General features: G+C 37.5%; 1 protein-coding gene across 1 annotated transcript; it reads left to right on the forward strand.

Annotated features, from left to right (window-relative positions):
• The first annotated feature begins 269 nt into the window (after window positions 1–269).
• LOC110674860 (histidine-rich protein PFHRP-II-like) lies at window positions 270–1,608 on the forward strand. Its single transcript, XM_021839371.1, has 2 exons — window positions 270–412; window positions 532–1,608. Exons 1-2 carry the CDS (start codon window positions 401–403, stop codon window positions 1,093–1,095), a joined length of 576 nt encoding a protein of 191 aa, XP_021695063.1. The 5' UTR covers window positions 270–400; the 3' UTR covers window positions 1,096–1,608.
• The last annotated feature ends 15,821 nt before the right edge of the window (window positions 1,609–17,429 follow it).

Below are 17,429 nucleotides of genomic sequence, written 5' to 3' on the forward strand. Positions count from 1 at the left end.
CGCAAGTCTGGAAAACGATCCGTCGGTACGAGTTCTGAAATTCTGATCGACGATGGGAACCACCCGCTCTCATAAACTAATTAATATCGAGGGAGCTAAGCAAAGTAGGCACCGGTTCGCGGAGATCGTAACAACAATTACACCACCAGCGACAACGCGACTATGGCGATGAAGGTGGCAACGTCAGTGCCTACTATGAGCACAAAGTATTTGAAAGTGACCAGCCTGCTTGCGCAGAATCTGGGCGCTGGGGGTGTATAAAACTGCTTCCTAGTCTCTCGGAAAGGCACAGTCCGCGAACAGTCCTCGTCCGATTCAGATCAACCAGGAGGTTTGCGCTTACAGGAGCACTCAATAGCTAGTGTTGTCTTTTGCTCTGCAAAGTTCACCAAGTTCAACCATGAAGGCCTTCGTAAGTAGTTCCGATCGCAAGTGATTAGAAGTGATTTGTGTGAGAAGAAACCCAATGGACTCTGAAATGTTACTCCGGAGATAGATCAAGTGAAAACTTATCGTTTATTGTGCTTCTAGGTGTTGGGATCAGTGTTGTTGCTGGCTGCGGTCTGTTCCGGATCGTACGTTCCTGCCGATACCCCAGAGGTGGCTGCTGCCAAGGCTGCTCACTTCGCTGCCCATGCCCATGTTGCCGCTCATGCTGCCCCAGCTGGTCCCCACTGGGATCATCATGACGCCCCAGCTCAAAAGTGGCACGGACCCATCCATATCCCACAGATCCACAATGGCGTCCCAGTCGAAACCCCCGAAGTTCAGCATGCCAAGGCATTCCACGCTGCTGCCTACGCTAAGGTTTCTGCATATCCGCACCATGCTCCAGCACCACACCACGCCCCAGTAGCCCATGCTCCAGCTCACCATGGAGCCGGGGCCTGGCACGGACCTCAACACGTTCCAGTTATCCACAATGGAGTCCCAGTTGAAACCCCAGAGGTGCAGCACGCTAAGGCCGCTCATCTGAACGCTTTGGCTAGCGCTGGTGCTCACTCGCATGGACCTGCTCCATGGGCAGCTCACGGTCATGGACACGAAGATGATGGCTCCTACAAGCCCCATCTGTACGAGGCGCCACACTACTAAGTCACGCCCCGAACGCCAAATACGCCTCCACCATTCCACGAATGCCAAACCTTAGTAGCTAGCCACTTGTAAAATACTCATCATCAACTACTGTCCATGCCCCGAAGCCTTGGAGTGACTGTTGTAAAAAGAAAGCATTTCACACAAACACACACACACGTTGGCAATCACCTCCACAACTATTGAGTGCTACACTGAATTCGTCACACAGGAAGAGTTTTCCCACAGGTGCTTCCGCTCAAATAACATCCATCGAAGCAGGCCGAATGCAACTTGTGGGAGTAGCTTCCAACCGAACGCTTACATCGATCGAAGACTGCTACTTTGATCCAAGTCAGGAGATTGCCTCTTCGAGAGATTTATAACCAAGAAGATAGAAGATAACGCAGGGAACGTGCCTGGATGATCCCAAAGTGTGCGGTCGTGTTTGTAGTCTGTAGGAATGATCTTGTTTAATGTGAACTGAATGAAACTGCCAATTGCAAAGCAAAAGATTTAAAGAATCTAAACACATTTGTTCTCCTTTTATTTTGTCGAGCGGAATGATGACATTTCCTTTCGGAGTGGCCCAAAGTTAGATTGGTAGGTTCACACGGAGAAAGTCTTGATAATTAATTAACCCGTTCCAGGCCTGAATGAAAGCAAAAATACTGAAACCCTCACCGCTCAGAGAATTCTTAACGGATTCAAATGATTTTTTGTCAGTATACTGGCCCACATATCTAGTTTCTAGAAGTGGCCAGAGGAACTCAGAAATATTCCTGTGGCCGGAGTTATTCCGATGGGTCACTGGGTCAAATCGGATGAAAAAGGGCTATTTTTTGGAACATGTCATGTTACCTTTATTTATTTGCAATGACAATTATTTTAATTTGCGTATATCATTTAGATCTGATATTCAACATTATAAATGAAGAGTTTTGCACCGTTTAAAATATACCGGATGTGGTCATTTGCACGTAATGCCCGGAAGAACCGGCTATAGATATTTATGTTGGATATTAAATCGATTCAATTATCAAAAAGTATAAATCAAACATAATTGTGCACGAAAATGCGTTCCCATAAGCTTGGCACAGATGTTCGGATACAAATTGGTTAGGCAGCATCCATTTATTACCTCCTTCTCCCCTCCGTAACGCTTTTTGTATGGAAAATTTCAAATTTTTGTATGGGTCGTAACGCTTGAGCCTACTCTCCCTCCCCCTAGAGCGTTACGTAATTTGTGGATGCCGCCTTACTTTATCGTAAGTTTGAGGCGTCGAAAATGGGGGACCCGAAAATGGTCATTTGTAGGATTAATCGAATGCAAAACTCATAGTTATCCAATTCAATCGTTTCTCAAAAGGTTTACAATGATGCAATTTTTTTTAAATTCCGTCATGTAGTGGCCACACTTTAACCGATTCCGGAAATTATTTGTGACTTGAAATTTGCCTCCAGGGGTACAAACGCACAGTACCCTTCTCACCCGACCTGACCCAGTGATCCACCGGAATAACTCCAACCACAGGAATATTTCCGCGTTCCTCTGTCCACTTCTAGAAACTAGATATATGTGCCAGCATACTGACAAAAATCATTTGAATCCATTAAGAATTCACTGAGCGGTTTTAGAATTTTTGCTTTCACTCAGGACTATACGGGTTAATTAATTAATTAATTCATTTATTTAAGATGCATAGCACAATAATGGCTATTTGCATCTACTCCAGAGAATATAACGTTACAATACATATGATATACAAAAACGAACTTAAGCCTAATTAATTAATGCTTCTTCTTTCTTCTTTCTGGCGTTACATCCCCTCTGGGACAGAGCCTGCTTCTCAGCTTAGTGTTCTTATGAGCACTTCCACAGTTATTAACTGAGAGCTTACTATACCAATGACCATTTTTGCATGTGTATATCGTGTGGCAGGTACGAAGATACTCTATGCCCAGGGAATCGAGAAAATTTCCTTTACGAAAAGATCCTCGACCACTGGGATTCGAACCCACGACCCTCAGCATGGTCATGCTGAATAGCTGCGCGTTTACCGCTACGGCTATCTGGGACCCCAATTAATGCTACATGTTATTTTATATCAAATTTCATTATAAAGCTTAAATTCCTTTATGGTTTTGAATAAATTTCCGCATTTATCGAAATCATTACATACATTTTGGATATTAACACTGTATTTTCTAGTAGCGTATAGTGAACAATAAATGTTGAACAGTAAGTGCTGTCTTGTAATTTGGACACTAATGTGCAAAAAATGTTCGATTTTATTTATTCTACGGATTGTCATCAGAAGTTCTTGGATGTCTTGGGTTAATGGTTGTTCAGAAAATGGATTCTGTAGCGCTTGGAGTGAACTCATTGAGTCTGATATAATTAGGTATTTGTAGTGATCCTTTATAGAGAGATAAGCGGAAGTAAAATGGAATGATTTGGCAACAGACCAGCAGTGCTGATTTTGCTCGGCGTCGAGAATAAAATTGTAACACGGACATGACTTCCTCATTGCTAAAAAGTGCATTTTGTTTCGTTATAGAGGGATTCCACGGAGGCATGCAAGTCGATTCTGATCGACCATTTCAAAAATGTCTGAAACTTTGCACAGTTTTTCAGTTCCATCTAAATCGTCATTTTCCGATATCAAATCTTCAAGTTGAGTCACGACTAACTTTTCAAAAGGGTGTATGTGAAAATGGTTCAAAAATATTCAAAAAGCTGCACAGCAAAAGCGGTTCGTTCGATTGTTAGACAACTAAAGAAACAAAGTTAGACAACTAAATAAAGATTCCAAAAAAAATACACACAGGAAAAAAAAATTTTTTTTTGCATTAAAAAACATCATTTTTGTCACAAAAACTCAAATATCTCAAAACCCTATCGGAATACTAACGTAATTTTTTGAGTAAAATCGGTCCATTATATTAGCTATCTACCATAAAAATTTGGTGATGGTAAGCCAATAAACAAAAAAGTTATGACATTTCAAATATTTCACAAATTTGACACTTAGTGAAATTTTTTTTTTTTCATTGTTAATTTTTTTTAGGACCGCAGTTTGTTGCTGAATTTTATTGTTAAGGGTACCACATGAGGTTAACAAGTTGTTTTCATGATATTTTATTTAATTATTCATAACTATTATAGCATCTATTAGAAAGTTAGACGCGATCCAGTGTTGTGATCTAATGTCTTGATAGTGTCATATTTTTTATTGTACGTAACTGAAGAAAAATTCTCTCAATAGTGTTGAAACCTTTTGATAAAAGAAACCTATAAGAAATCTAATATTGAAGACAAAAGCTACAAAAAAAGTTTTCTATACAGGTATACGACTAGTTTACCTGCAAAAAGTTTACCTCGTAGAGAACAAGGCGGGTCTATACCCAGGTGATCTAGTATACGTAAAGCAGGTCGGTTTTCTCGGCGCTGGTTTTCTCCACAAAGTTAAAATCTGATTACACCTGGGTATAGACCCGCCTTGGTAGAGAATAGACTTTGTTAATCATATTTGGGAGAAAGCGAGTAACTTCAACAACATCAAAAACATGATAGGTACATACCATGAACATACTCACGAAAAAGCTAAAAATATACTACCACTATGGTTATAAAAGATTTAATTGTAAAAATTTTCTTCAGTCAAGCAAACGACACCAAACTAGTCAGTAAAAGATTTTGTTTATTAAAATCTAACGAGCAACATGAGTAGTCGCTTTCTCAACTGTTGCAGGCCGTTTGCATAAAAAAAGTGTTCGAAAGAGCTACGAAATCTCACCGAAAGCACCATAGATAAACTGAAAGTGGCTGGTTATGCTCCAATGTCTACATTGAATACAAATTTACGCATTTGTAGGTCCTGCCGTTTAAACGTTGACAAACGGGCAATCTGTACATCATCGGTGGATCAGGTTGCAGGAAGTTCGAAAACAACAACAACTGAGGAATTACTAGATGCACCGACAACAACTGAGGAGTTACCAGAAGTACCAAGTGCAGATAGCCTTGCCACGGTACCATCAGCGACATCTGTTTCAACAAATCAATCAGAAGATGAGTGCATCCAGAAGGTCAACATCGAACGCTTCAACGAAGGGATAGCTGGGATAAAAGTGACTCCGATTAAATGGACGAAGATGGGTTACGTCAATTATCCCGAGAAAAAATACCGTGAAATCAACGAAGCTGTACGAAGAAACCTCTTCAAATTAGGACCTGAGGGTGTGGAAAATACAGACTACGATGAGGTAATTATGAATATGAAGGAAAAGTTCTCAAATCTAGCCACGACAAGGAAAGAAAAATTATTGATTTTGTCGATGCTGCCAAGCTCGTGGTCTATTCAAGACGTCATTGATGAGTTCAAAACCAATAGAAATACAGCAAAAGAGGCAAAACAATTCAAAAATAACTGTCTTGCAACCAAAAATGCTAGGTCGAGTACTTCATTAACAGATGAGACAAAAGAAAAAATAATTCAATATTTTGAAGACGATGAAGTAAGTAGAGCTATGCCTGGCCAAAAAGATTATGTATCTGTAAAAAAAAGATGGAAAGCGTCAAGCAATCCAAAAACGATTAATGATGACTACTTGGAAAGAAGCGTATACACGCTTCAAGGAAATTAACGAAAATATTAAGGTAGGTTTTTCCTCATTTGCAAGCCTTCGTCCAAGGCAATGCAAGCTTCTATCCAATTCAGGAACACATAATGTTTGTGTGTGCACAACACACGAAAATATTAACCTAATCTTACATAGTTTGAAAAGAATCAATTTATCAAAGGATATTAAAATGTTAACTGGTAGTCTTTTGTGTGAAAATACAACATCAAATTGCTATCTACGATCTTGTTCGGATTGTCCAGATTCTTCATCATTGGAAAATACTTTATTCGCTGAGTTTGAAGAAAATTATATTGATCAGTTATCATTTGAGCAATGGGTGACCACGGATAGGTGTGACCTAGAAACTATTGTAAAACCTGTAGATGAGTTTGTGTCATTTTTTTGCTTGAAATTAGAAAGTTTAATTCCTCACGACTTTATTATAACAGAGCAATCCCGCTTTTTAAAAAATACGAAAAATACATTACAAGAATTTTTAGTCATTTGTGATTTTTCTGAAAACTATAGCTTTGTATTGCAAGATGAAGTGCAGTCCCATCACTGGAACGTACAACAAGCTACAATTCATCCATTCGTTATTTATTTCAATGGAAGTACGCAAATTGAACATTTTAGTTTTATTGTAATTTCCGAAGATTTAAGACACGACTCAGTATCTGTAAATTTGTTCATTGCCAAAATGATTAACTTTTTACGCGTTGATAAGGATAAAGAAATCAGAAAGATATATTTCATGTCTGATGGAGCAGCATCGCAGTACAAAAACCCTAAGAATTTTTCGAGCCTATGTCAATTTAAATCAAAGTACGGAATTGATGCAGAATGGCATTTCTTTGCTACGTCACATGGCAAAGGTCCTTGTGATGCTATTGGAGGAACCAATTAAAACTACAAAAGAACTATTTGATTGGGCGAATCGCAGAAAAGAAGAAGATTTAACAAAATTATCATTTTGTTTTACTACTACTGAAGAGTACGAATTAACGGCATCGGAGCTCAGCGAGCAATATAATAACGCGAAAACGATCCAAGGAACCCAAAAATTTCACTGTTTCATTCCATTGTCAGAAAATAAAATTAAAGCAAAACTATACTCGAACTGTACTGATAATGATGCAAAAGTGTTCGATATTGTAAAAAAATTGAATAACAATAAATAAATAAATAAGTATTAATAAAATGTTTTCATGATCTCATAACGCATACCCAAATCCAAAACTTTTAAAGTTTATATATAACATTTAGAAACTCATCGATCATACTCTAAAAAAAATATCCTGGTAAAAAAAAATTTTATTTTCGTGTAATCTGTTAATTCATTTTAATTTATACATATATACATATACATATAATATTTATACATATACATAATATTTATACATATAATATACATAATACTAATGAATACATGAAAACGACTTGTTTAATTCACGCAAGGCCCTTAACAATAAAATCAGCAACAAACTGCGGTTCCCGTAATAATTTACACCGAAAAAAAATTTTTTTTTCTACTAAATGTGAAAAATGTGACATGTTTGAAATGTCATAACTTTTTTTATTGGTTTACCATCTCCAAATTTTTATGGTAGATAGCTAATATAATGGACCGTTTTCCCTCAAAAAATTACGTTGGTATTCCGATAGGGTTTTGAGATATTTGAGTTTTTGTGTCAAAAATTATGTTTTTTAATGCAAAAAAAAAATTTTTTCCTGTGTGTTTTTGGAATCTTTATTTAGTTGTCTAACTTTGTTTCTTTAGTTGTCTAACAATCGAACGAACCGTTTTTGCTGTGCAGCTTTTTGAATATTTTTGAACCATTTTCACATACACCCTTTTGAAAAGTTAGTCGTGACTCAACTTGAAGATTTGATATCGGAAAATGACGATTTAGATGGAACTGGAAAACTGTGCAAAGTTTCAGCTCAATAGAAAAAAATGAATTAAAAAATTTACCAAATTTTGGTGCTGTTGCTTGTTATCACTCACTTGTTTTCCAACGAAAATGTAGGGGAATTCGGGGTAAAACCGACACCCTAAGCTTATTGATAAAATTTATGTACTTAAGCTTGTTAAACGAACCCAAAATTGTTGTAGAATCACATATTGGTTATAAATCTATCAATCCTTGCAATCGCTGGATGATATATTAAGGTTATAAAGTGATTTAAATCAAATTGATATTGCATCATTTTTAGGTGAAACAATTGAGAGTGCGGGTAAGATCGACACCCTGTTGGGGTAAAACCGACACATGCACTTTGAGTAAAATTTATACGTTGTAAACATCACCATCACATTTCATATTCGAAAGAATGCTTTGAACATGACTTTCGGCATTTATGACCCCTTCCTCTGAAGGATCATACACATATTACGTAAATTATTGAGGAGAGGCCAAAGATCCACTAAATAAATGTGAAAATTTCAAATGTTCCATGCTAAGATTATAAAGTTGGGGTGAATACACATGGATATTATTATTTGTGTTCATGTTATGTTTACGTAGCGAATAATTGGATGTGAAAATAAATACTGTTTTATTTTTACAAAACAGAAAAATGTAATTATTTTTAGATAATAAAAACTGTCGAACCTCATGGTTTGTAAATAAATAATAAGATTAATTTATGTGAAACTATTTCAAATTCTGTTAATTCTTCAATTTTAAATGAGATATTTTTCTTCAAGCTTCATCAAATAAGTTGAAACGTGATAACATAAAAATATTTTTGTAATACTTAATGATAGCTTGTAACAAGTTAGATAGTGTCATATTTTACATGTTAACAAGTTCGCCGTTCATGAACTTCACTTGAATTCAAAAATAAAGACTCACATATACTACAGAAATAGTCCTCCGATTAGAAAGATTCCCTGAAATTAGATTATGAAGCAAAGAAAGGTGTTGGTTTTACCCCAAATGAAAGTGTCGATCTTACCCCGAGTTGACATTTATTTTTCAATAGCGTTTTTAGCTGTCGTAAAACCAAAAAATAATTTCTCCTTCATGTTATATCAACGTAATAATAGTAAATGATGATGTAGACGCAAAACAAATAATGGCATTTAAAAAATTTCACCATCGCAATAGTTAAAGAATAACAGCCAAATATTGCAACTTCTGTTGCTTCTATCCTTCTATGTTATCCAATATGATTTTGTTGTTTATTTTGGCAGTTTATTGGTAGCATAAGTTGTAATGTCATTCAAAACACAACATTTCACAAGTTAAGATAGAGCGTGGTGGAAACTGTATGAAAATCTGCTCAAAACATGAAAAATCAAAGGGTGTCGATCTTACCCACAGTGTCGGTTTTACCCTGATTTCCCCTACAGATCCGGTCAGTGCTCATGTACGATTAGTGGGATAAAATTGAAAAATTGGTGTTTGGCAACATAGGTTATAAACTTCCGGATTCTTTGTTAGTGGTTAAATTTGTTGTGAAATCACGCGTATCGCAAGAATAATGGTTACAAATGATTATGCCAATGGAAAATAGTTCAATAATCGATTGATTATTACCCAGTTTTTGGGTTGAAAAATTGAATTTTGGACGTATCCAAACATTTTCATCGACATTTCTCTCCTTTTTCTCTAGCGACCTCTATGATGGTGGCGCATTATATTTGCCTATACCTACACGGGAAAAAATTCTGTGGTAAAAATAACTATTTTAGCTGACTACGCCCATTCTTAAAACTACCATGGAAATTTAGATCAATTTACTATGTTTACGGTACACCCCATCGCATTACTGGTACATTTGACAGCAATAATTTACAACAATCTGATTCCAACTACAGACATGGTAAAATCAAGCGCATTTCTGGTCTGCTGAAAATTTCCGGTGCGAGCGCTTAAGTTAACCCCCTAAAATGGTAGTTTTTACCGCACAATTTTTTTGCGTGTAGGCAAATATTTTCAAAGCTAAACGATCACTGGTAGCTATAGTAGAATAACCGTCAAAATAGAGGTTGGATTGAGAACGCACCGTGTGCAGCATAGGAAAGAGTACACAATTTACACTTTTCTCGGAATAGTTATTTTGTAGCTAAGATAAAGATAGGACAACTGGGAATAAAATTGAATCCAGTTTGTGATCCATTCGCTGATTGGTTGAATTTGATGTCTGCGAGTGTGTAGCTGCGTGTGGAAAGTTACCATCGGATGCGTTTGTTTTGGTTTTGCCCGTGTTGCCGGATTACTATATTTGGTCGTTATTTTTTTTTGCGGTTATGCATAAAAGTTCGTAGCCGACTGATGTAAAACTAACAAAAAAGTGAAACGAAATCAGATCGGAATGAATAAAAAAATTTGAAACTGTATGTTGCAAAATTTCAAGTAATAGTAACATTTCCAGGAGAAGACGGCACAAGGTGAAGTGATAGAACTTTTGCCTTTGATGGAAATGCCCTTCTTTTCTTCTCCTTTTTGGCATTACGTCCTCACTAGGACAGAGCCTACTTCTCAGCTTAGTGTTCAGTGAACACTTCCACGGTTATTAATTATGAGCTTTCTATGCCAAAGTTGCCATTTTCGCATTCGTATATCGTGTGGCAGATATGATGATACCGTAAATTCGGGTGTAATTGATCAGAAGGGTGAAATTGATCAAATGAACGTTGTTAGTCGTAACTATTGTCAAATTGTGTGTTGTAAAGTTTTTTGCGTTGAAGAATGTTTATTACTATGAAAATAATGTAAAATTTCAAAATCATGCACGGTACAGTATTGACAAACACCTATAAACTTCTATTTCTAAGCAAGGGTTTAAACATAGTATAAACCTGAAAGTTTGTGATGATGCTTGAGATATATCCGCAAACCAGATTTAATCACCAAAACTCGTACTAATCAGCTCAAATTGTTGAAATAATTGAATTTCTGTTGGATATCATTGATTTTCTTAGGAAATTGCATACGTTTAGGCGTTTTCCGCGTAATTTTTGAAATTTAACTATTCGTTATTTTGATAAATATTGCATTGTTAAGATTTTGACAAGCATATTCGGATTCAGGGAGCTCAAATTTATCATGTAGAGTTGCTTTGAAAACTAACAATAATGACATTGACAAGTGATCAATTTCACCCCGAAATGAGATCCCTTGATTTTTTATTTCAGAGATATTTGTTAACACTAAAATGACATTTGTTAGAAAATGTCGGTACATGAGTCTATGAGGCTCACGCAAGTACTTGTTTACCAGCATTTAGTTGTTTGGCATTGTTAACATTTTAGAAAACAGACTAGAAAAACCTTGAAAAATGATTAATTTCACCCGAATTTACGGTACTCTATGCTCAGGGAAGTCAAGTCCCTGGGCATATAGTATTATCGCACCTGCCACACGATATACGTATGCGAAAATGGCCACTTTGGCAATAAAAGCTCTCAGTTAATAACTGTGGAAGTGCTCATTGAACACTAAGCTGTCTCAGTGAGGACGTAATGCCAAGAAGAAGAATACACTATAATTCACCTAATCAATACAATTAAAAAATAAATAATAATTTGGAATATTTTTTTGTGAAATAGTGTACCGTCTTCCATACAAATGGCAACACTGTTTTAACGTAACACGCAAGGGTGGAAAATTCACAACTGGGCTTATGGATGAAAAGAAGAACAACTAAAAGAAGCCAGGTGTCCGATCTTATCTTAGTTTTGTAGACGCACACACGGATAAAAATATGATTCCCACACCATGATTTACAAGTCATTAAATTCATAAATTGGTTAGGCCATGATATCAAGACGACAAATCATGGTTCCTGGAGCCACAATCATGATTCTTCATAAACGTAACATCCAGAGTGACAACACAAAGCGGTGCCTTTGCTTCATGTTATTCGCATCGATCACCCATCATTCATCACGATAGATTGGTACTGTGGTAAAGTACGTGGCTCTCAATCAGAAAGTTCTTGGTTCGAAACTTGCTCCAACAAATTTTGTTTTTTTTTTTGTTTTCATTTTATCGGGTTGACTGACAGAAATATAAATAGATCTGAAATGGATGCGCGAATCATGATTTTCGAGCATTCGATGCATGATTTCGAGCACTCAGCTGCAACTTGTGTCGCGTTACGACAATCTGACTCATGATATCGTGAGTTCAAATCATGGTGTATTTTCATAAGATGAAAACACACTGGAATCATGCTATCCGGGTGCATAATCATGATTTTGGATTCTGATCTCTTCTCGTGCAGAGATCATTGAAAAACATAATAGACTTTGTTTCCTCCAAAAATGTACAGATCCGGTCCGTGTTGATGCACGTTTAGTGGGAGAAAATTGGAAAATTGGTGTTTTTCAATATAGGTTATAAATTTCCGGATTCTTTGTTAGTGGTTAAATTTGTTGTGAAATCACGCGTATCGTAAGAATAAAGGGTCAAAATGATGCCAATGGAATATAGTTCAATAATAAATTGACCATGATCTAAGATTTGAAAAATCGAATTTAGGACGTAAACAAACATTTCCAGTGACATTGCTCTCCTTTTGATGGCGCATTATATTTGCCTATCTCGGTTATCAAATGCAACTTCGTCCAAAAAGCAGTCTGGGTAAAATTATCAAATTACACATGAATGTTGCTAGTATCCAATCTACGAAGTATACCGTAACTACGCTAACGCTATTAAGGACCAGTGACATCACTGAGAATAATGACATGTTGTTTGACAGATAACAACGTCGGAAGAAAAGTTCGATTCGGCAGTCTCACCATCGAATTCTAACTTAGTGCTACGCCGACAATGAAGTTATAGTTAATAGTTCGTGTGCGTCTTGATTTAACATTGTGACAGTATTACTTTTATGTCAAACACACAAGTATCGCTATCTATGCATTTCATAGCGGTCGTTTTGGTTATTTTAATGATCCATTCGGTTCCGCCGGTCCATTTTCGGTTTCCCGATAGTTTTTTCGTCCGAAAATAGGCCCATGGCACGGGATCATTTTAAGCGTAGTCAACATTTTTATGTAAATTATCCATTTTTGAGTAGATTGGATCAAGAGTGTAATCATAACGTGTTGTTTTGTTTGATGGTTGAAATGAAATAGCGAATCGTTGCTCGGAGACTTACGGGATGCATTAGATCGTTTGCTCTTCCTTCCAAGCAAACGTGTAATTCGACTTTTCGTCGTATTATAGACAAATATAATAGGGGGATTCACTTAAAGCTGCGTAACTTGAGATTTTGCGTAATTGTAGCGAAGAAATATTTCAAATGAAATATTCCTCATCTGACTGAGTGCGATGTCAAAAAAGTAATCAATAATCTAGTTACCTACTGCAAACGTATTATTCCAACGATTGTTGTTGTTTGAACGTTTGAACTTGAAAAAATGGAATGGGATGAATGGAAAAACGGAATGTTTCTGCGTACACTGAGGCAAAAATCTCGCATGATTTTCATAAGATCACACTAATGAACGCGTTTTTTATTATTTTTTTGTTGGTTCATAAGGCACTTGTGAATTTCATTCGACGAGATTGAGATTCATAAGACAAGTGTATTTTTTTCATAACAATCAATTCTCAATGTCATAAGAACGCTTATGAACCCCATTGCTCATCATTGTGAAGAACCACGTGAGGAAAATTTTCTCATTTCACTATCAGAAATTCAATATGGCTTCCGAAATGGACGTGTTTGCTGATTTGTCGTTGGCTGACTCCGTTTCTAATGCATCAAAGGGTAAATATTTTCTATTTATCATCAATTCCGCTGTAACTAACACTTTCTTTCGAACAGATTAAGGAATTGGATCCAAACAATAAGATTTGGGAATGAAAATTCAAAACAATTTGTATGACGCGTAAAAAATCACAAACCCCCCTCATCCATTAATCCGCCCCTAAAGTAAACCTGCAACAATTCAGGCGTTCTTCACAACTTTTCTCAATAATGTTTCGCTGCTATGATATACTTCTTTGCGTTCAAAATAGGTTAGCCAATTAGAGAAAATCGAATTTTCATCCATTTTGTCGTATCGCAAATCGATTCTAATGCTTACAGTAAAGTGCTTTGATCGAATCGCGGCGTGACAAAATGGATGAAAATTTGATTTTCCCAAGTTGGTTAACCTATTTTTCAACGCGGATTAGTATTATTCATTCATTGAAATTTATAATCAAAAGCTCAAATAACACAAGACAGTCTTATGGAACCAAGAATGGTTCAGAACGTAATTCATAAGACTATCTATGGATTTTGTTATCAAGTCAATGATGGTTCATAAGATCATCTTACGAAATTCCTTCGAAGTGTATTATGGAAACAACATCTGCCGAAAACCATACGATGGTCTTATGAATTTCAAAGATTTTTCTTGTGTCGTAATTCCATAAGCAAATCTTATGACAGTCTTACGTTTGCTTTCCTCAGTGTAGGTTTGGCTGCTGTTTCATTAATGTAATTGTGATAGGTGCAGATGATGAAAAATTGAGTGTCGCAAGATGAAGTTTTGTTAAGTTCTATAGTTGTGTTGCACAATATTCAAGTAATGAAGTGCAAGAAAATTTGAAATGGGCTTCTATAACAATTGGGTTGCATGCATTGGGTCGAGCATTTGTCAAGGAATATAAGGAATTTAACACACACCTCGTGCTTGAAACGCAATCACCGCCGTCAGTTGCACCACTCTCTTTCCCCCTGGGGCCACCTCCTACAAAGATCCTCTAAATTACTGGCAAAATTTATTCTCATGATTGCATTTTCGGATCACCTAGTGACCAACATTTTTACTCGTGAATGTCCTGAATCTCAACTCATTTTTTGCTGACTACATTTCCCAAATTTGAAAAATGTTTGTTTGTTATTTACATGACGACAGTTGTTACGATAAACAACGCCTTCCTAGATTGGAAAACTAACGAATTCCAACAATTTGAAATGTTTCCTTCACAGTATACGCAATAGCGTGAAAGATTCTAGTTAATCAGTTTATCACAATATACGGGAGGGTTTACGCCGTTTAGTGAATACCCCTAATGACTTCGAAAATTAATCACCAGGTCAAAACAAACATTAAACAAAGCTATGGTCTACATTTTGACAGCTGTCGCAACTGACAGTGGGCGATATTCACTTATCGCCCGGGACATCCTGGCTACGATGAGCAGTGTGTGTTGGTATAGGGATGTCTATGGTCTGGTTCGAGCCGTTCAATGCTGCAACATCGAAATTTGACCGATTGTTGGAGTGGCTGCAGGTATCTTTCCGGATTTATGCACCTGAAACGTGAAGCGGTCAAGTAAAATTTACCTTTTTTATGTCTGGTACGCTGATCATAAGTACTGTGCAAACGGGTAGGACAAGAATCGGTCAAGTAATGATTCCGCTACCGAAATTACTTGAGCTGTACGCTGCTGAGAAGTAGTGCTGATTTCATAACGTCGGTGACGCTTGCCGTACAAATCAAATTGAGCTGTCACTTTTCCGTACGGAAAAATGTGCCAATCAATAGTGGTGTCTGCGCTCGTGTACATACACGTTACATGTCACCAACACCACTTAAAGAGTGCTGGTGGAAAATATAAACAAAGATCAGCTGTTCCCAGCAAAATCAAATGGCAGTATTTTCAACCAGCAAATTTGCGCATGTGTTCGTACCACCGCTCGGCGAGAGCTCAATTAATCTGCAAGTAAAAATGACACTTCGCTCATATGGGATCAGCTGTCAAAATCCGGAAGATAGGGAGAGAGAAACCGATACGAAATTTATGTACGTCAAGGTGAGCCGAGATTCTGCTGTCACGAACTGTCACTGTGAGCCCAGATCATAAACAATAGACAAACATGATAAAAGCGCGTAATTGATCAAAACATATTTTTGCATTTTATCAAATGTGACAAAAAATTGATTGAAAAGTTATTCATGCTTATTCAAAACTAATGTCACGATAGCACCTTTTATTCTGATTAAGCATAAGCATAGATGACCGTACAATTCGTAGTTGCTACTCCGTGATTGATAAGTCAATAACGGCGCCGGCCACGTCCTTACGGTCATCGGGGAAGGGAAGGAATGTTAGTGTGACTACCGTTGTTAGTAGAGACCGAGATCACCTCTGCATCTCCACGGTTGTCATGGAAAGGATATTGAGTTAGTGGGATAAGGTAGAGATCTGAGAGTCACCAATGTTTGGTGATGCGATCAATGACATAATCACGCATAACCGGATTCGCGAAATAATTCAATAATCACATTGTACAAGTGTTCGTCACTCGCCCACGCAAGAGCAAGCGACGCGATCAATAGATCAAACACTACTAACGATCCGCGGCGCTTTTTCATTTCTCTGAGCGAACGACGCGCGACAAGTTTGATCCTGCCCTCATTGCCCGCCCCCGCAGGAGCAAGCGTCAAGGTCGAAGGATCAAACACTACTCGATAGCACCTTTTATTCTTTTTATATTTATCATTACACTTTTATTTTATTTATATTTATCATTACACTTTTTACAATAAAAACGAAATTGAAATGCACAGAAAACTTTGGCCCTTTTTCCATGTTTGTCCAGAACGATCGAAGGTACACAACAAAAGAAAACTAGCGATTATCATCAAGTCTGCCTTGGTTGTCATTGGCAAGCTAGAGTTTTCTTGCAGTTCGAAATAACTTTGTGTCATATAGGCCTATTCACATGACGTCTCAAATCAGCTGATCGGAAAGCACTTATGACAGTTCTTCTATGAAAATGACAGGCCCGTGTTATCACCGGTCCTCCACTGATGTAAACAAATGCATAGACGGATCTGTCACATGAAAAGGCCTATTTCGTGTGTAGTATCTGTGCCTCCCTCCCAGGGACTTACTAACGTTAAGCATCCATAGAGGTCTGAGCCTGGTAGGCCGAGGCTTATTTACGGAGTCGCTTCCGCTCCAGCTATATTCCAGCATCAAATGGAGCAAATTCTCCAGGGCATAACCGGCGTTATTGTCTTTATTGATGGTATGTGCGTAACAGGGTCTGATTGCAAAACTCATTTGCTTAGATTGGGAGAAGTTTTCAAGAAGTTGGATAAGTACAACTTGCTAGTGAATCGAGACATTTTCTCTGATCGAATCGAGTATTACGGTTATAGCTGGTCCGTCCTACTCGGGCTCAAATTGGGTACCACTTCTAGTACTGCATTTGGTTCCTCGGTAATGCAAAAGGTACCCAAGTTTTACAGATCGCAGTACACTTTTCACGGCATTCCAGATTACTGTGCATTGCGCGATTATTTATCGCGACGGCGATCTTGAAAACTTCTCGCGGAACATTACTAAAGGACCTATGTACAAATGAGAGATTCTCTCCTCTATCGTTCTCTTTCGATTATAACAGTGGAATACTAAAGATTTTGGGAAGTTTTTCACTATAGATCGAAAGTCAATTTCCTTGACTAGCGTTTCATACAAAAAACGCAACAGAAGAAGTTAATGTGACTCAGTTATTAATGAAAGAGAAAGTAAACAAAGAGAGCCTCTCAATGTTAGATAGGTCCTTTAGTAATGTTCCGCGAGACTTCTTATAATGCGTGTAGATAGACCTGTGCGCCGAAATAGTTTTAATAGGCGGCGGCGTGAGAGCATTTTTATACCGGCGGCGACGGCGCGATCGGCGTCACGCCGTTAACAAGATTCGGCGGCGGCGGCGTGTATCGGCGTGGAGAAAATGGGACATCAAAATGTTTGAGT

The sequence above is a fragment of the Aedes aegypti genome, chromosome 1 (genome assembly GCF_002204515.2).
Source record: "Aedes aegypti strain LVP_AGWG chromosome 1, AaegL5.0 Primary Assembly, whole genome shotgun sequence".
Classification (NCBI taxonomy): Eukaryota; Metazoa; Arthropoda; class Insecta; order Diptera; family Culicidae; genus Aedes; species Aedes aegypti.